Below are 18,980 nucleotides of genomic sequence, written 5' to 3'. Positions count from 1 at the left end.
TATCAGCTTTTACGGGGCTTGGAGAGGGCGTCTCCGGACTGCACTAGACTGCACCAGTTATACATATATGTATCATATGAGGTAGAAAAAAAAGAGTTGAGGGTTCGGCAGACGAGACAAAGTGATATTCGCCACACACACAGTTTCTACTTTCTATCGAGAGCGAGTGGCTCGTGTTTTGGGGGCGTATGTGTGAGTGCGTAAAGTGCATCATCAGTCATCACAGTCATTAGTAATCTGCAGTTGATCGCTCTGCGCGCAGCTCCGATCGACGACAAAGTACTTACTTAATAATTAAGTCTGTGCACTGTGCGAAAAGTGAAAACTGCCATTGGAGCATTACGCGTGTGTGAGTATTTATATATTGTATATCTATATCTATATATATATATATATTGTCTTTATAGGTGTAGCTAGCGAACGCGCTCACAGAGCCGTGAAATAATTCAGACTCGCTCCCTGAAACAATGAGCCTACTCCCTTACAGCATGCAACCATGTCAACAACGGATGCTCTTATTTTCTTTGTTCCCATTCATCTAGCTCTCCTTCTTTTTTTTTACCCTTCTCCGTTTTACAGATTCTTCAGCATTCAACTATAAAAAATGGAAGCTGGCGGAGGTGTCTTGACAGCGGAGCGCAGTCCAGCTAGGTCAAATTTACATGTCGCATTTACGGAAGAGGGCAAAGTCAAAGAGCGCAGAGAAAAATTCCTCACAGCCAAGTATGGCTCACACCAAATGTCTCTAATACGCAAGAGGCTCGCCGTGGAAATGTGGCTATTCGAAGAACTTTCCAAATTATACGAATCAAAGGTAAAGTTGATCGAGTTTTTTCCTGCTGATGTGCATGCGCACCGCTATGAATTTGATTGTCTTATTCTGCTTATAGAATGAGAGTGGAAACAGTAGAGAAGTTGAAGTTGACATTGATGAGTTGCTCGATATGGACAGTGATGAGCATAGAAAAAGTTACTTACAAGTAAATAAATCACTTTTCAATCGCACCATAATCGATTCTGCATTGTTTTATTGTTTTATTATATATTTTGTAGGGATTGTTGGTCGATGCCAAGAAACCTCCGCACGACGTTAAGGTACCTTACTTTGATACACTTTCATTTCTTACGGATATGCGTAGTGTGTGTACTCACCTCCAAGTTCTATCTGCTTGATTTCAGAAATTCATCAATGACTTGTTAGAGAAGGCCAAGACTCTTTGAAGCATCAAATTCAAGTTTATTGTAAGATTTATGTTGCAACAAGTTGCCAACTTTGCTTATTCCTGGAATTTGTATAACACACGTGCACTTTTCAGAGTGAGTTGTGCACACGCGCACCCCAAGAACTGAGATTATTAGTGACAAAAAATTCAACTAGAGTACACACTGCAAAAGGTAGTTCATAGAAAATTTTCACACTTGTGTGTGTGTGTGTGTGTGTGTGTGCGCTACTCTGATCAAGAAAAATTTCCAACTAGAAGACTATGAAGCTTTAGAATGTAGTATTTTGTTTTAGGCAACTTGCTCTGTAAAGTTGCTATTATGGAAACTGCCTAACACTCTCTCTCTCTCTCTCTCTCTCTCTCTCTTAATTTAAATGAATAGGTAGGTTTAAATCTTTTTTTTATTGATCAGGTTTAATTATTATAACTTGTGTATCATCAAAATGTGTAAGATTAATCTTTCATTGTATAAAATGTGTGCGCACTATACTTATGATAAACTAATAGAGAGGCACTTGTGTGTATTGTATTATGACAGCTGCATTGTGTCAAGTGCCAAATAGGGTATATTTTCCAAGAAATACACGCCAAAAATGACGACCTTATAGCAATTTCTTTTTTACAAACAATAGTATAAAATTTTCGTCTCGAATACTGTGTCGTGCAACAGTTTCTACTGCTACGATGATCTCAAAATGATAAATACTCCTGTACTTAACATCACATACACCAATTACCTGATTCTTTGATTTTAATTAATCAACAAATTAATTAACATTAGTAAAAGATTGTACCTATACTTTTTAGAGTCCAAATCTAAGTTCTATTACCAAAAGTAAACTTTATCTTGCTAATTGCACACCAAATGATACATCAGCACCGGTTTATTCTATAACATTATAAATATTATCTTTAACGATAAAACAAAAAGGTGACGTGCTGTTCCAAGTCTTTCATTTCATCAAAATCCTATAATTATATCATAACGAAAAAGACGATGTGTTGCACAAAACTTTTTGTTATAGTTTAGCATTTTAACGCAATGATATGCACAAAAAAATTAGCGGATCAGTATCGCAACCAAAGATTGATGAATGCGGATGAAGACAAAATGCTGTTGATAATTCGATTTCGTCATTTTTGTTCTTACGATGAATCATTGTAGGCCTGCTCGTTGTATTACAGCCGATCCCTGTGTAGCTATGTGAGCACAGTTATTATATAAATACAAAGCGAAAAAGCAATTTTTCCGATAAAGCGACATGCTAAATTTTTGGCTTTAGCTTATGAAAAGAAGGCTGAATTAGGAGACACTTATTGTAAGAGAATATTTTCACACATTTTTACTGCAGTGAAATTATTCAGACTTTTTCGGAAAATATTGCGTGCACTCTATTTCATTGAAATATAGACATATTGTAAGATATGGGCGAATATACTGTGTGAATCATCGGTATTTTCTGATTTTTATACGTTATTGTGCCGCGCGATCGTCCAAAGTTAATGCGATATGTCCAACGAAATAGTAAAAGAGTATCTTGTGGCTACAGCGAAAAATTAGACATACAATTTGAAAAAATACCATTATTTGTGTTGTGTTATTTATTTAACTGCGCCAGCTTATTCCTCACATATAACATAAATACCATTTAAATTTTGAATAGCGCGCCTCAATGCCTCCGCTGCGCACGGAAAAATCGCGCACGCGCATCAGTAGCGTGTTCGCACGTCGTTTTAACTTTTAACTAACTAGTGTAGGTTAGAATTCATGTATAGTGTGTGTACAGCTGATTTGTCATTTGACTATGCTTGAAAATAAAAGGGTCAAAACGTGATATTTGAGGCAAGTATATAGTGTTGATGCAAGAGGTGAATAACAATTTTTGAGCGTAAAATGAAAAATCCGGTCCGATTATTGTTGGTGCTCGTCGCGTGTCTTGCTCTGTATATCTTGCTGAATTTTCCTACTTCAGAAGAAAAGAATTTGAATCATGTCATAGACTATCAACAACGAACTAGCAGCAGCAACAGCAGTGATTTGGTTGGGCCATCGAAAGCGAGTGTTGCTGCTAGTACTGAAACAGTTCAAGGCCAAGTAGTGGTCATTTGTGTTGTTGCTTGTGGCGCAGACAGGCTCGACGAATCCTTAACGATGCTAAAGTCTGCTTTGGTCTTTGCTAAAAGACCATTGCGTTTTATTGTGATTTCCGATTACGGACTCATTCCAGCTTTTCATGAAAAACTCACAGAATGGAAGCAAATAGTTGATAAGACATTTGATTTTATTGTTAGGCCTGTAACTTTTCCAGACATCAGCGATGTAACTATGTGGCGCAAGTTGTTTAAACCATGCGCTGCTCAACGTCTATTTCTGCCTGTACGTATGAGCAATTTCATTTTATCCTCTCATTTGTTGTATGATGCCCTAAGAATTAAACTTGCATTCACAGACTGTCTTGAACGACACGGATGCAATTTTGTATGTGGATACGGACACGTTGTTTCTTGCACCTCCCGAAGTGATTTGGGATGAATTCAAGAAAATGAATAACGTGCAGCTCGCAGCTCTCAGTCCAGAACACGAAGATCCCAATACAGGCTGGTACAACCGCTTTGCCAAGCATCCTTACTATGGTAAGTTGGGTGTGAATTCTGGAGTGATGCTGATGAACTTGACCAGAATGAGAGAATTCAAGTGGACGCAATACGTCATCCCTATACATAAAGAGTATCGTCTAAAAATTACATGGGGAGACCAGGACATCATCAACATTATTTTCCACTATCATCCAGAAAAGTTGCACGTCTACGATTGCCGATACAATTATAGGCCTGATCACTGCATGTACATGTCTGTCTGTCCGGGCGCCGAGAAGAAAGGTGCTTTGGTACTTCATGGCTCTAGGGGTACCTTTCACTCGCAAAAGCAGCCACCTTTCAAGTCAGTCTATACGGCGATGCAAGAATATCAGCTCAATACGGATCCATACAAAAACCTCCTTGTTCCGATGAAAACTTACTTGACTCTGGCAGCTGACCATTCAAACTGTGGCCAAGTTTGGAAGGTGTTTATCATTCAGCCAGAATTGCATTTGGGTAGAAAATCAGAGGTGGATAGGAAATAAGAATTTGTTATTGTGCAGCAACTCCTCCGCCGAGTTGAGTTGATAGATCGCGTTAAAAGTGGCACCGCGTGCATCAGACTGTAATATTACATAATAAGGGCAATTTAGGTTTCACAAACTTTTTTTATCGTTTAATAAATATTCTCCAAACTCTGGCTTATTGCGAGTGATAGGTGGCGGTATGTTATGTACTTCGCGTGAGTGAGCCAGAGCCGCGTGAGGAGAACAGAGAGAGAGAGAGAGAGAGCTGCTCTCTTCGCGACACTGCAGGACGGAGCTGCATTTTTCACTTGTTCATTTTCCATCGAGCTGTGGCATACGTAATGATTCAAGATATACAACACTTTTGCTGTTGGCTGCAGCCGCAACATCGAACGATACGCACGCAAGTAAGCACGAAAAGAATACTCTTATCATATATACGTATGTTCAATGTGCATTCAATGGGCCTCCGATAACGCATCATCAGAGCGGCGGCGGAACCGGCGGTTCGCGCGCCCATGTTTTCTATATTAAACACAGCTGACTTGTATATGTGGGCTGCTTTAGCCGATTCCGCAGTACTCAGTTACTTAGCAGCCTTCCTTTTGGCTTTTGCATTTTATGTAATTGCCTCTCTTCGCTGTATTAACAGCTACGAATACATAATTGTAATATTATGCTTGCAGAGCTGAAAAAGCGCAGCTATTCGCCGAGCCGCTATATTGTGCAGCGCAAAAACACGCAACAATAAGGAAATATGCCGTTCTTCAAAGCGCTCCGAATGCCAGCCTCCGCGGAGAAGCAGCAACAATCGAACTGCTGCAACGGATCTTCCGCCGCGGCTGCCGTCGGTAATTGCTGCAGCCGAGAAATCGTTTCTCCCGTGCGGAGCAAGATCGGAGTGCATCATATCAGAATGGCCTGCCATTGGCGAGTAATCTCCGGCTTCGGAAGCGTACGCGAGCTCTACTCCAGAATTGCGCACTGCTTCGATATTCGACCCGAAGAAGTTTGTACATACCTAACTTTCATACACACATTTACGAATAAATCTATTTACAGATTTTGTTCTGCACGCTCAACACTCGCTTCTGCACGCTCAATCGACATGTCGGAGCTGGTGGCCGGTCAGATCGGTCTAGACGACTTTATATTCGCTCACAAAAAAGCTGATATATAAAGTATGAGAACATGCGAGAATTGGATTGTAATTGAATGACGCGCCAAAGAAATCGAGCTGATCAAGAGCGAGGACGCGCATCAAGAGCAACTCGGTCCAGGTCGGCGATCACATCGAGAAGCTCAACGGGCTGAGTCTCGTGGGCAAGAGCCACTCAAACAGCTCGAGCGGGGATCAGAGCTGAAGCTTAGGCCGGCATTATCGGCATTATCGGCCCAGCTCCTGCTGGACCGCGGTCCAGGGGCTCGCCACTCATTGTCAGCGACAGCTGACGGGCAGGGAAACGCTTAGATTCAGAGCCGATGGCCTGGCCAGAATCGAGTATCTTCAGCAGAATGAAGACGGCTGCAACGCGAGAGAACAAATTTAACAAATCAACAACACCCTCGAGTCGTATATGGGAATCAGCGACAACGCTATCGGTAGGGTATACTCGATTGTTTATATAATGTTTTTTTTTTCTCATTTCATCATAGTTGCTAACTTATATTTATCAATCCATCCAGACGATTGTGGAAAATCGCTCAGAACAAGATCAACAGCATGGGCCTTGCCAAGGCGATTAACAGCTCCATGCAGCAGGATTCCTTCGACTTTTCGGAGGATTTCGTTTTCCAAGTTGGAAAATTGCGTTTGGCGCGAGAAATAATCATTGAGGATATTATATACTCTTATTCATTTGCGTACATAGACAGTAGAAATTTTGTAAATAATTGTTGAATAATGCGATCAAGATATAAAAATCTGCGTTTTGTATCATAAAAATCGTCTTTTCGAATAGACTCCATAGAAGCATTATGAGAGCTGCTGCAATAAGTAGATATGACTGGTACGAACAGTCGTCAGTCGCCTTTACCCAACCGCCGGTAGTATAGATCGTGCGGCTGGTATAGTATCACAGAGGCATCGCGATTCGCAGCGGTATATAGGGAGAGCAAAAAGGAAGAAACTTGTGCGAACCACGTCGTCCTCCTGGTCGCTGTAATAAGTAGTCTCTGGCCGTGCCGCGTGCGTACAATAGTAGACTTACACTGAAGGTTAATAGACGCAAATAGTGGTTGTCGTCGTCGTCGTCGTCGTCGTCGTCGCGCGCGAGAGAGAGAGAGGAGCTTGTCAGATCTTCCTCGTCGTCCGCACTGCACAAGCAAAACGCATCGCAGGGGAAAAAGACGAGCTGATTTACCGCACGGCACGTGCGTAAACTGAGCAGCTTGTTTAACAGAAGCGCGCCGTAGCAGAGTGAATTGAGAGTAGTAGGAGAAAAGAAAAGTGTTTCCTCTCCCCCTCTCTCTCTCTCTCTCTCTCTCTCTCGCAGTCGCCTATCTCGTTTTCGCGCTGCTAACAATCTCTGTACTCTGTGCGCGCAATACTAAAAGCGGACGCCTCTACTCTTGCAAGGTTAGTGTTTAGCCAAAAGTTATTTCGTTTATTCTTCGTACTGCGCGTACTCGTACTAGGTATATAGTCAGGCTGTAATGGCTACGTCAGTCTTTTGCGCCGTACATGATTTGGAAAACTGAATGCACGTTGCTATACTTGAACGTGAGCATCCGCGCCGGCAAGCCCTGCAACGTCTGCATGTTCTTTTTGCGCGCAAGTTTTGCGTCGCAAGTGCTTATAGTATAGCCCGTATTCCCGAGCAATAATCTTTCCGCTGTATTATAGTAACCATTGCGTTTCACGCTGGAAATGCCGCCGTGCGCGCGCGCGAGAGAGAGAGAGAAAGAGAGAGAGAGAGAGAGAGAGAGAGAGAGAGAGAGAGAGAGAGAGCAGGGCGGTGACGGCGACGGAAATATTTATGTAATGAAGCAGCAAGTCTCGTGGAGAGCTATGCAAGGGCGATATGAGGCAACAGCCAGTCTGCACACGACTGTGCCAGCTGATAAGCTTCAAATATGCACCCAAGCATTGCTTTACAGCTTTAGCTGTTGTCTTCTGGAAAAAATTGAGATGAAACTACCTAAAGCGAGAAAAGAGCAAGAGGGGCGGTGGCCACGGAGTGAGAGGGAGGGGAGTAGGCAAGCTCTCGTACCTTATGCACTATACGCTATATATAAGGTATATGTGTATAAGCGGATACAGACTGCACAGAGAGAGTGTGTGAGCGTCTATATCTATATAATATGACGTACGGTCGCCATATTGGAGCTGCCGCCGAATAGGTTGTACCGGTAAAGAGCGAGTCGACGATTCTCGTGACTCTTTCTCTCTGACTCTCGTATATGTATAACTAGGTATATAGGTATAGCTACTTGAGCGGTTGTGCCTCCCGCATCCCTCTCTCTCTCTCTCTCTAGCTCTCTCGCCGTTTGCCTATTTCCCTTCCTACGCGCGCTCTTGTCACTCGCTCTCTTGCTGCGACCGAAGGGCTACGTCGTACTGACATTTATTATTACGTTTATTAACTTAATAAGATCTAATACGTCGAATACTGTGCTAAAAGGTGCACAGCACGGCGACACACGATCTACCATCAACTCGCAACTTCCACGCGGAAGCTTTATATTTACCCTAATATGTAACTCGCTGCAGACATGAAATTCTTGGCATTCTTCAGGGCGAGAATCATATACAGCTGCAACAAAGATCAATAATCAGTCGCTCTCGCCAGTGCAGTAGGTAGCTCCGTTGCGCCGCTGCATTGTATACAGGCATACAAGAAGCGTATGTGTAGCAGATTTTTGTCAATCTTCCGCGTATTATAGATTGGAGGTTCGTGAGACGAGCAAGAAGAACTGGTGGCGGTTCCTCTCGCTCCCTCGCTCCCTCGCGCGCGCGCGCGCACCATCGCACGAGCTTGACATCAGCCGCTATTCCAAGCTCGGTGACGCACCGCGCGACGGGTCGGGGAGACGAGGGGCGTTAGCTTGTAGCCGAGCCAAAGTCTATAGAGCCGCTGCTTCACTGTAACGGCAGTAGAGCCAGTCTAGATTCAGGCGCTCTCTTTTCTTTTTACTTCGAGAAATGTCAGCTGCAGCGATGTTGTAAACCGAAAAATTTGCCGGCTCGAAATTTGTAAATGTAAGCAGAACTTCAGCATCAGCATACACCGAGTTACGTAGCGAAAGGAAGCTGCATCACGCTCCAATGGTTGTGAGGTGTATAGGCGAATACCCTCCCCGCTGCAGCGCGTCTCTACGTGCGGGATGAAAATCAATCAACTCTTTTCATTTATATAACAATCTCTCGGAATTAAGCGCAGCAGTAGCAAAAGACTGCGCACATCGCCGGAAGTGCCCGCGGCACATTTGCTGCAGTAAGGGTTGAATAGTCGAGCCACCTGTGGCATTTGGCATATACCTTGATGCGGGCTCGCGGGAGAGATAATAACAATGCGCTGCTGCTGACAACTTGGTCAGCGGCGCAGCTGGCATACATTTTCGCTGCACTCTCGGTTCGATGCCTTTTTTCCGTGACTCTTGATTGCATGCGCTGCACGCGGTCGGCGGAACCGAGTGAAAAAATCCCTGCGCTCCGCATATAGCGCTATTATTGTTACTGGTACGTGAGATGCGCACGGAAGAGCTAGCCTGCAATAGGAATATATATACGTACGTGTTTATATCACTTGGAAGTAAAAAATATTTCTATGCCTTTCGTGCCGCACAGATGGAGAAAGCGAGAGAGAGAGAGAGAGAGAGAGAGAGAGAGAGAGAGAGAGAGAGAGAGAGAGAGAGAGAGAGAAGGGTGGGTCGCATGGCTGCAGGTGTTTGCGGGCGCGCGCATCTCCGTCGATCAATATTTCATTGGAACATCACGCGCCGCTGCCACCACCGGCGCCGCCGCCGCCGCTCCTTATATATTGCCATCCACTGCATATTTTCTCTTTGCTTTCCTTGTATACTTGGATTTTGTCCTGCATTTGGTTATATTCATTTGCCCTCCTGTCGGGTTTTCCGGACTATTTTCGCGCGCGCAAGGTCAAAAACGTGCAGCCCTACTTTACTACATATGGTTTCGCCATCAATTTCCATTTCCATTATTATCACTTGGAGCAATCTCATCCGCGACAGAGTAATGTAGAACTCAGCAGTCAGCGCAGGGGGCGAGAGAAGAGGATAAGAGAAACATTTCTGATGAGTGATCGGCCGCATCAAATTGTCTTTGCTTTGCTTTACTTCCGAGCTCTTGTAAGAAGTCCTGGTTTGCTAATAATTTCGCGACCAGCAGCACGCGACTTGATGGAATGGCAATGCATTTAGATATTAGACATAGAGATAAAGTCGAGTTGGAAAAGTTTGTTCGAGCATTCTATTGTATACGCACACTGATGGACATTAAAAAACGCGAGAGAGAGAGAGAGAGAGATGTGCGCGATCAATAAAGTCCGGCCGTGCCGCGCCGTGGCGAGCCGAAGAGAGTCGAATGGTGCCGAGTGCGCGCGCGAGAAGGAAAGAACATGAATGACGCGAGTTGACGCTTGGTGACCGGCGGGCTGCTGTGACGGTACGAGAGACGCGTGGAACGTACGCAGATAGGAAAAATTTCAAGCTTTTCTAAACGGGCCGAGTTTTCCCGTTTCCGTGAAGCTCGACTCTGCACGACTGTACACGCAGGAAGAAGAAGCAAATGTTCGGCCCACAGAGGCAGAGTGCGTCAGCGCGCTGCTGCTGCGGAGTGCGGCGTCATCCAGTCAGGCAGTCACGGATCGCACGATGTGCGATGTCGGCTCGGCTCGGCGACGCTGGCGGCGCTGCCGGCGCTTTCTCCGCGACTTGCGAGCGAGCGAGCCCGCATAGAGTCTGCGCCTCGCAGTTCGCCGTCCAGCAGTCGTTGTGCGGGAGTGGTCACTGAGGGATGTGCGCAGTGTCGTAATCAGTCGAGAATCGAGCGAGTAAGCTAGAGTTGGCGAGCTACGGCAGAGAAGAAAGACAGGACGGGGTGAGAAAAGAGCCGCAAGTGCCCTATTTACGCGCAGATTTACTCGACTTGACGCAATTACACGTCGCAATGCACGCGCGCGCCCAGTGTTCCGATGCGCTGCGTCGCTGCAGCCAGTCAACTCGTCGATCGCGCCCTCCTACAAACGCCCGCGCATATAGACGGAAAAAGTGCAACGAGCCGTGCGGACATACTCGTGTATCCAGTGCCGTGCAACCGAGTGCTCTACTCCGATCGGACCATAAGATCACGAATATTCGTGTGGCTGCTCTGCGTGTCTGTGCGAGTGTGTCTGTGTCTGTGTGTGTGTGTGTGTGCGTGATGCGTGAATGTGTGCGAGTCGCGAGTGTGACGCACGTCCGCCGCCGCCGAGTCAAGGCGAGAGAGTGGAGAGCCAGTAGGCGCACGCGCGCCTGCATACGCGAGTGTCGCACCGAAAAATAATCTCTCTTTCTCTCTCTCCTGGCTTCGAGACGCGCTTTTCGCCTTCCTTTCTCTGCGCATACCTCCGGCAGCATCTCGTCTAGTCGCCCGAACTGTAGAAGCTACATGAAGTCCGACGGTTCCTCCTCTCTCTCTATCTCTCTCTCTCTATCTCTCTCTCTCTTTCTCCACGACGGCCGAACCGGTGTAGTGCCGGCTTCATGCTGTATTTTCGACAAATCCGTGCGCAGCGAGGCCAAAGAGAAAATGGCGATTTCCCCTCGAACCGAGCTTCCTTGGAGGAAGCCGCTCCACTCGGCTGCCTCGTATAGCCGTGCCTAAGGCCGCGGCGAGGCATTCGGCAGCCCAGCCGGCACAGCTGCCGAATACAAGAAATACTTGCATTAAAATGCTCACAAAAAGGAGCGTCGTTGATCGGTGCTCGATGCGCAAACTACACCAGTATCACGCAGCGAAAATGAGAAAAAGTGCCTGATGATGATGCTGCTCGTTTGCTCGCCGCCGTGAAACACGCCTTCGTTTGCCGAGCCGGTGTAGTAGTCTCGTACGGATAGTATTCTTTCGGCTGTTTCGGCAACGTAGTACTACAACAGCTCGCTGGCTCTGCGTGCACGTAAAAGGCCTCGTATATAGCAGCAGTCGAACGCTGTGCAGACTGTGTACGCACACACACATATATATGTATGGATATGCATGTATAGAAAGAAATTAAGGGAGCAACGGCGCTTTATCGATTCTTTCTCGCTCGCTCGCTGTTAACGCGAGCACGACGCAAAAAGGACGACAAACTCTCGCTGAGCGTCTCGCTTTAGTCTAATCTTGGATGCGGGGCCAAAGATTGCTTTTTTCCTCCTTTTTCGCGCGTGTCTTAGCAGCTTTGTGCTTCAAAAATAAACTTTTCAGCTTCGAGCTGCTTGGTCCCAGCTAGCCTACCCCGCCACTTTTTTCTTTCCACTTTACTCACCTCGTCGTCGTCGTCGTCGTTATCAATCTTCGCGAGACCGGAGCGAGAGCACGTGATAGAGCGAGCACCGGCTCGTCCAGGTGCGATAGACGCACTGCTGCGGAACTGATCGAGCAATTAACTGCGCGTAATAAGAGCGTTATGTAGTGTCCTCCCTCGTAATTGCAGCAATTGCAGCTGCTCCGGGCAGAGCGGAATTCCAGGCAGGCAGCGCGCTATTAAATAAGTGTGATAGCTTGATTGACTACTAATTTGGGCGAATTTTTTCTTCCACTCTGTGCTGTTGCAGAAAAAGGAGAAGGACCAGTCGTCGAATTAATAGCGGCAGCGGCAGCAGCAGCAGCAGTAGCAGCGACAACAGCAACAATAGCAGACGACACAATGTCCGTGGACAAAGAAGAATTAGTGCAGCGCGCTAAGCTGGCCGAGCAGGCCGAGAGGTACGATGATATGGCGGCGGCAATGAAGTCCGTCACCGAAACCGGCGTCGAGCTCTCGAACGAGGAAAGGAACCTCCTGTCCGTCGCCTACAAGAACGTCGTTGGGGCGAGGCGCAGCTCGTGGCGAGTCATCTCCTCGATCGAGCAGAAGACCGAGGGCTCCGAACGCAAACAGCAAATGGCCAAGGAATACCGGGAAAAAGTCGAAAAAGAGCTGCGCGAAATCTGCTACGACGTTCTGGTTGGTATCTCCTCGTGCTTTCGCCCTACTCCCAGCGCATTTCCTACTTGCTGCAAGGCAGTAGCATCGGTCTCTGAAACGCTTTTCATTTATCACTTCGGGCCTTTATACTCGTTGGAATTTCTTCTCAACTGCTAGCTGCTGATCAATGTCAAGTTGCCGTCGCACCCCGCGCTCTCGCCGCTCTTCCCCTCACAGCCACCAACCCCCCCCCCCTCCCCCCGCACCCCCACCCCGCTCCTCTCCTGCCTGATCTTGGCCAAGAGGCAGTTGTGTACGGGGCTGCAATCTAGCGCAAACAGTCGGCCGCTGCTTTCGTGCCGCCTGCGCGCCTAGAGAGAATCCGGAAATTCTGCGGGGAAGCGGAAGCGGACGTGACACGCCCGCGGTTCGACGTGCCTCAGCTCTTAATCCTGTAGCGGAAACTTCGCGTGCGCGCTGCTTTTTTCCAATTCCTACTCTGTTGATCCGTGCGCTTGTTTCAAAACACAGAAGCACGTGCATCGAACCTACGAATCTTGTGTCCGCGGTTGCCGCTTGTCACGCGTACATCTATATATGCCATGCTAGCAGCGCAAGAGCAGAGAGCGTATATAGAGAGCGGGAGGGAGCGCCGCGCCCGTGCACACGCTCGCTTCGCCAAACTGGAGCAAGGTTTTAATCGGCACGGCCTATATGTATACGTAAAAGTGCGCCTCTCTGTCGTCGCATCTGCATACTCTCCTTTTTCCCCATAACTTTCGTGTTTTGCAGCTTTTTCTCGTGCAGATGCGACAAATTTAATCAATTAATTAAAATACACATATTGCTTTCAAATCAATCTAATACTGCAGCCAATTAAATGGACTCGACCATCGCTGGTTCGCATACCACCCTCTGTCTGTCGGTCTGTCTGTCACCCCCCCCCCCGCCCCCCCCCCCTTCTCTCTTGCGGTGGCCGTGAACGCTTGATTGGAGCGATCGTTACTTTGGAAAAATCAATAAAGGAAATAACGTGCATTCTCCGCGTTTATCTGACAGATGTATATATGAATCTCTTTCCTCGCAGGGACTCCTTGACAAGTACCTGATCCCCAAGGCTAGTAATGCAGAAAGCAAAGTATTCTACCTCAAGATGAAGGGTGATTACTTCAGGTATCTCGCGGAAGTGGCTACGGGTGAAACCAGGAATGGTACGTACAATTCCAATAATTTAAACGTAGACTATTCTGAATTCCAAAAACGCATTGTGTAGAAGAGCAAGCAGTCATTTGCTTTTTCCGATACTTTTTTTTTTATTACCTGTATGTGTGTGTGAGTTTTTTTTCATTATTTCATTACACTTGCTCTTCTTCTGCTGCTGTGACAAATGCAGCCGTGGTAGAAGACAGCCAGAAAGCGTACCAGGATGCGTTCGAGATCAGCAAGGCCAAGATGCAGCCGACTCATCCGATAAGGCTAGGTCTCGCACTCAACTTCTCCGTCTTCTATTACGAGATCCTCAACTCGCCGGACAAAGCCTGCCAATTGGCCAAACAGGTACACACACGCACACACAACAACGACGACGACGACGCCGACAACACCGCAGCTCTGTGTGTGCAGCTCGAGAGAAACAATAGAGGCGATAGTAGGATGATGGTTGATGGCGCACATTTGATGGCACACATGTGTATATTGCCTTCCTTGCTCCCCCAGCCCCTACGCGCGTATTCCTTTCAGCTCCAGCTATAATCTGCTGCAGTCGACCAGCCGTGCTACGTTTCATTTTCTCAAAACATTTCAATGGATCGCTTCATTCATTTATCGTTTGCGTTGCAGCAGTCGTGGAGGACTCGCAAAAAGCCTACCAGGAGGCCTTTGACATTGCCAAGGCCAAGATGCAGCCGACACATCCCATTAGGCTCGGGCTAGCTCTCAACTTTTCCGTTTTCTATTACGAAATTATCAATTCCCCAGCACGGGCCTGTCACTTGGCCAAGCAGGTTAGCAGTAGAGACGGGCACATAAAATTTGCGCCTGCTACTTTTCTCTCACACCCAATGCCCACTTATATTAGCATTTAGCTGCCCATTAAAAATCCTCAACTGTGTGTGCGCGCGCCACTAACCATCGTGTGCATTTTGCCTACTATGCGCTGTTTGTTCTTGATAGCAGCAACGCGAGCTGTTGCGAGTAATAATTTGGCAACTAAATAATTGTTTTCTTGCAATTCAGGCGTTTGACGATGCGATCGCCGAGCTCGACACACTCAACGAGGACAGCTACAAGGATTCGACGCTGATCATGCAACTGTTGCGAGACAACCTCACCCTCTGGACCAGTGACACACAGGGCGACGGAGACGAACCACAAGAGGGTGCCGACAACTAACCCTCATAAAGATCGTTCGAGTCCTAACAGCAACGTCAACAACAAAACAAAAGACACAATTCCTCACGGTCCTCATATCCCGACCCTTGAAACAATCCTTTCCCCTTCCCTTTCTCCTCCCCCCGAAACCCCCCTTTCTAATCTTAAACAGAAAAAGTGGAAAGAGCCATCCCTTATTCTTCACCGTTTTTCCCGCCCGCCCGAGAGTTCGTCGCCCCCGTCGTCTACATTCTTTATTCGAGGCAGGTTCGAGGCAGGGTTAAATTACGTCTAAAGAGACGCAACAAAAATTGTCTATCCTTAAAAAATTTTTGACAAACGAACAAGACTACATATACACCTTTGCACACACTCTTCCTTGTGCAGGGAAGCTTGTAACAGGGCTTGTTGATGTGCAAATGCGTTCACATAGTGAATGAATTTTTGCACCTGACGACCAGCTTTATTCCTCTGAAGCTTTCCCGAGGCTGTATTTATGTGCTACTCTGCGATTCCACGTACCGATATTGTTCTCTACGTCATACACGCATACACATACGTATTATTATTATTATTATTATTATTACTATTAATATTATCATCATCGTCATTATTATTATTATTATAATTATTATTATTATTATATAAATACACATTTTTTGAAAATACTATGATGATTATTATAATCGTGCGATGTATTTAAACAATCAGCTAGCGCCTCTCAGTTGATGGGGGTGAAAAACGTAAGGATAATGGAGAAAAATATATGCATAAAAACATGGACTCGTAGAAGCCTCTAAATTCAGCCTTCGTAACTAAATCTCTTTTTCCTATATATTTCCTCTCGTTCCAGCGTACGAATAAAGAAATTGAGGAATCCATCTGACACGACTCTCGCTTTCTTACTCTGTTTCATATTCATCCTGTCATCCATTAACTTGATCACTACTTTTGATCTCTTCTCTGTCGATTCGTCATCCACATTACACGCAGCCTATTCAATTCTCTCACCCTTTAGTAAAAGATTTTCTCCGGAATTTCTCCATATTACGCCTTTAATTTCTCAAAAGCCAAAACACAGAGACAAACAATTTTTATCTTTTCTTGTTTTCTCTCCATCTCTTCCTCCCCGCCTCTCTCTCTCTCTCTCTCTCTCTCTCTCGCTTTCTCTCTCATAAAAAAGGAAAGGGAGTACGATTTATAGTTTAATTAAACTGGTCATACTGATAGCTTTGGTGAGAGAGAGAGAGAGAGAGAGAGAGTTTGAGAAATTGAAATTGAGAATGCGACAAGTATTGAAAAGATTGTACAATTTTTATCATGATATTTGGCCGTCATCTACGATGACTACTTACTACATCTTTATTATTATACGCAATGTTTATTTCATACAGATAAAAGCGCGGTGGAAACAGAATTGGTGAGAGAATTGATTAAAAAGTAGCAACGTGTCATGTGGATAATCATACAACTTCGAGCTACTCAACAAAATTACTGTCATTTAATTATTGTATACGTATATAATTATTGTAATGTGCGGCTCGATCTCGCGTTCGGATAGAAAACGCCAACACTGCTCGTATTTTTGATTGTCTATTTCCTCGTGTTACTTGTCCGTTATTAGTTCTATTATTATCATTATTATTATTTTTATCATACATTATCTTTATTTTTTAATTCTTCCTCGTCTTTTTTTATCACTAAAATCGAAATCTGCATGCATTGGAAAGAAAACCAAAGGCAGTAAAAGGATTTATTCAACTTGTTTATATATACATATGATATAAATGAGTGTAAAATTGCGCATCGGAAAATAGTATTTGTTTACGCGAAGCATTGTAACGCAAAAAGCATATATACATATAATATGAGAGTGAAAAGCATTTTTACAAACAAAAACAAACGCGCTTCGCGCTGCAAGTAAATTCTTCTTGATAACACGTATATTTCGAGCCCGATTGCATTGTCCTACAGCGAAATATCTCTCAAACTGTAATTTTTACTTTGTCGTTATTATTCTCGCGATCGTTATTACTTTTGTAATTACTTTAGTAACAAAGTAAAATAAGGAAGATTAAAATTCCAGAAAAAAAAACAATTGAGTCTCTTTAAAGATGCAACTTTTTTCATCACATAACATGCGACATTATTTCATTAAAGAAAGAGGTGGGGCGTATAATTGAATTCTATCGTTATTAAATTTTACGCTCTTATCATTTTCTTATTATATATGTGTAAATGAAATCAGAGAATTAATTAATTTTTTCCAAATACCAGAATCAGAATGGCTGGGGGAGAGGGGCAGGAAAAAAGTTGCCAAAATGTGTTTTGTCGACTTGAGAGGATATGATGGTCCTTTCTTCTGGGCACAATCACGTGCGAAAAGTAAAGAGGGAAAGAGGGAGATAGAAAGAGAAGCGGAAAGATATAGGTATAAAAAGCGCGCGTAGGGGTGTGATGAGGTAGCAAAGGATAACCTTCCGTCATTCGCTGTATTCGTACATGTATAACCGTTTATATGTACATACATAAAAGGCGATCACCTTTTCTATGTGAAAATAAAAACAAAAGTAAATCACGTGTGTGCATGTCTGTCCAATTATGCGCGAGTGGTGCGTGCGTGACGATGTCTTTAAAAAAGAACAATTTTCTGAAAGGGAGAGAGACAGAGTGAAAAGACAAGTAATACTGTATTTTGCGCGTCGCGTTTTTCAATAAACGTTTTACTGTCGTTCTACACTATCGATATGTTTCGGTGTATCGGTGTCTGTCTCCCGTTATTCAATATGAAAACGCTAAATACAAGAAAAAATAATAATAAGTATTCGGGGAAATGGTCGATGTTTTAAAATCGATGTTGTGGTTGATCATTTAAACAAAAACAAAAAAAAACGAGCGAAGTGTAGAAATGCAAAATTAATCAAGTGTTCTCTCATCTAATGACGTTTTATAAAAAATTTTACGCGAAGAAATTGCTGTGCGCGTTCAAGTCAAATCATTTCTTTCTCTCTCACTTTCTTAACCCTTCCCTATTGCTTATCACCTCTCCTTTTTCGTCTCCATCAAGATCCCGGCTCCCTATGGGAATCTAAGTCTTACCGATTTATACATATGCTCATACATATTTTATTGCGTTATTACATAGTGAATGCATTGAAACATAAGAGCCAACGGTCGTCCGTATGCGTGCAATTTTCACTGGAAAATAACAAATAATCATTTATTGCTTAAAACAGAACACGGATCAATAGTAGACTGCAGGGAGCGGCGCGCAAAGTATACACCGGCATGACTTGTATGATTCCTAGAAAAGAGCCTTATAAACTTCGCTGCGATTCATTCCCTTGTTTAGCTTCGTTGGTGGTACGCAGACATACGCCTAAACTGACTACTTTTTTCATTTATTAAAATTTTATTCACTGCTCTTTTGATTCGCGCAAACGCGACTAAAACATGCCTTTCATTGCCGATTTTTCCCCGCATACATTATATAAGCGTGTAGATTTTTTTTCAAAAATGAAAATAATAATAATAATAAAAGAAACAAAGTGTAAAGTATTCTTACCTAATATATGGAAAAAATAAAAATAAATAATGATGCCTTGTCAGCTACGCGCACAGTCATACATAGAGCTATTAAAATGAGAAATATTGAAGCAAATAGGTTTTAGCGTGTTATTTCTCTTAATTTTTAGCTACTTTTAGTTCCGTTCTTTTTAATAGGGAATGACTGGTGTATTTAACAACTGACGCATGCGAGTATGCAGCATATAATACGAAACGCAAAATTCGGGGAAAAATGACTGGCTAACACTGCTTATATTATGATTACTCGAGTATTTGAAACAAAAAGTTAAGTTGTTCTCTGCTATATTTGTAACCGCATCTCGTCAAACCATCGTAATTGTAAATTATAATTATTATTATAAACGTTTACACGAAATAATAAATTCTGATAAAATGTCTGAAAAAGCATACGCTGTCAAGTTCTCATGCTTTGAATGAATAATTTCAGATTGAAGCATATAAAGCATTAACATTAGGAGATGATTTATTCCATTGCGAAGCATTTTTAGATTTTATTTGTCTTTAAACTGTTAAACAAGTTCCTACATCATCTGCACTATTTTCAAGCATGAAAAGAAGTGCTGCGATTATGATCAAAAGAT

At 44.2% G+C, this 18,980-nt stretch overlaps 3 protein-coding genes across 12 annotated transcripts; all 3 read left to right on the top strand.

Annotated features, from left to right (window-relative positions):
* The first annotated feature begins 25 nt into the window (after window positions 1-25).
* On the top strand, window positions 26-2,807 carry LOC100115198 (protein phosphatase 1 regulatory subunit 14C). Of its 4 annotated transcripts, none has more exons than XM_008218525.3 (6): window positions 26-349; window positions 580-814; window positions 891-980; window positions 1,054-1,095; window positions 1,180-1,242; window positions 1,317-2,807. In XM_008218525.3, exons 2-5 carry the CDS (start codon window positions 605-607, stop codon window positions 1,219-1,221), a joined length of 384 nt encoding a protein of 127 aa, XP_008216747.1. In that variant the 5' UTR covers window positions 26-349; window positions 580-604; the 3' UTR covers window positions 1,222-1,242; window positions 1,317-2,807. The 4 variants fall into 4 exon arrangements, with proteins under 4 accessions (XP_008216747.1, XP_032451848.1, XP_031777065.1 ...); XM_032595957.1 differs by having other exon boundaries at window positions 127-345; window positions 408-814; XM_032595956.1 differs by having other exon boundaries at window positions 136-349; window positions 408-814.
* Window positions 2,808-2,829: 22 nt separating this feature from the next.
* On the top strand, window positions 2,830-6,908 carry LOC103315280 (glucoside xylosyltransferase 1). Of its 2 annotated transcripts, XM_032595953.1 has the most exons (5): window positions 2,830-3,600; window positions 3,674-4,737; window positions 5,017-5,260; window positions 5,393-5,932; window positions 6,017-6,908. In XM_032595953.1, the coding sequence occupies exons 1-2, from the start codon at window positions 3,118-3,120 to the stop codon at window positions 4,346-4,348; spliced, it is 1,158 nt and encodes a 385-aa protein (XP_032451844.1). In that variant the 5' UTR covers window positions 2,830-3,117; the 3' UTR covers window positions 4,349-4,737; window positions 5,017-5,260; window positions 5,393-5,932; window positions 6,017-6,908. The 2 variants fall into 2 exon arrangements, with proteins under 2 accessions (XP_032451844.1, XP_008216745.1); XM_008218523.4 differs by having other exon boundaries at window positions 5,017-5,932.
* LOC100115275 (14-3-3 protein zeta) lies at window positions 6,355-18,472 on the top strand. 6 transcript variants are annotated; one of them, XM_031921199.2, is made up of 5 exons: window positions 6,355-6,908; window positions 12,089-12,480; window positions 13,529-13,652; window positions 13,835-13,998; window positions 14,677-17,389. In XM_031921199.2, the coding sequence occupies exons 2-5, from the start codon at window positions 12,181-12,183 to the stop codon at window positions 14,830-14,832; spliced, it is 744 nt and encodes a 247-aa protein (XP_031777059.1). In that variant the 5' UTR covers window positions 6,355-6,908; window positions 12,089-12,180; the 3' UTR covers window positions 14,833-17,389. The 6 variants fall into 6 exon arrangements, with proteins under 6 accessions (XP_031777059.1, XP_032451846.1, XP_031777058.1 ...); XM_032595955.1 differs by lacking the exon at window positions 13,835-13,998 and adding an exon at window positions 14,281-14,444 and having other exon boundaries at window positions 6,769-6,908; XM_031921198.2 differs by lacking the exon at window positions 6,355-6,908 and adding an exon at window positions 9,938-10,391 and having other exon boundaries at window positions 14,677-18,472.
* Window positions 18,473-18,980: the final 508 nt, after the last annotated feature.

Source organism: Nasonia vitripennis, chromosome 1, assembly GCF_009193385.2.
Source record: "Nasonia vitripennis strain AsymCx chromosome 1, Nvit_psr_1.1, whole genome shotgun sequence".
Classification (NCBI taxonomy): Eukaryota; Metazoa; Arthropoda; class Insecta; order Hymenoptera; family Pteromalidae; genus Nasonia; species Nasonia vitripennis.
Note: the sequence above shows the minus strand (reverse complement) of the source record. Positions and strands in the feature narration are given on the sequence as shown.

What these genes read in the sequence shown, in the direction of transcription:
- LOC100115198 (XM_008218525.3), top strand. Translation starts at nt 605, where the DNA reads ATGGAAGCTGGCGGAGGTGTCTTGACAGCGGAGCGCAGTCCAGCTAGG. An exon ending in CCAAATTATACGAATCAAAG is followed by an intron (nt 815 to 890) that starts GTAAAGTTGATC and finishes TTCTGCTTATAG; the next exon opens with AATGAGAGTGGAAACAGTAG. An exon ending in AACCTCCGCACGACGTTAAG is followed by an intron (nt 1,096 to 1,179) that starts GTACCTTACTTT and finishes GCTTGATTTCAG; the next exon opens with AAATTCATCAATGACTTGTT.
- LOC103315280 (XM_032595953.1), top strand. Translation starts at nt 3,118, where the DNA reads ATGAAAAATCCGGTCCGATTATTGTTGGTGCTCGTCGCGTGTCTTGCT. An exon ending in CTCAACGTCTATTTCTGCCT is followed by an intron (nt 3,601 to 3,673) that starts GTACGTATGAGC and finishes TTGCATTCACAG; the next exon opens with ACTGTCTTGAACGACACGGA.
- LOC100115275 (XM_031921198.2), top strand. Translation starts at nt 12,181, where the DNA reads ATGTCCGTGGACAAAGAAGAATTAGTGCAGCGCGCTAAGCTGGCCGAG. An exon ending in AAATCTGCTACGACGTTCTG is followed by an intron (nt 12,481 to 13,528) that starts GTTGGTATCTCC and finishes CTTTCCTCGCAG; the next exon opens with GGACTCCTTGACAAGTACCT. An exon ending in CCTGCCAATTGGCCAAACAG is followed by an intron (nt 13,999 to 14,676) that starts GTACACACACGC and finishes CTTGCAATTCAG; the next exon opens with GCGTTTGACGATGCGATCGC.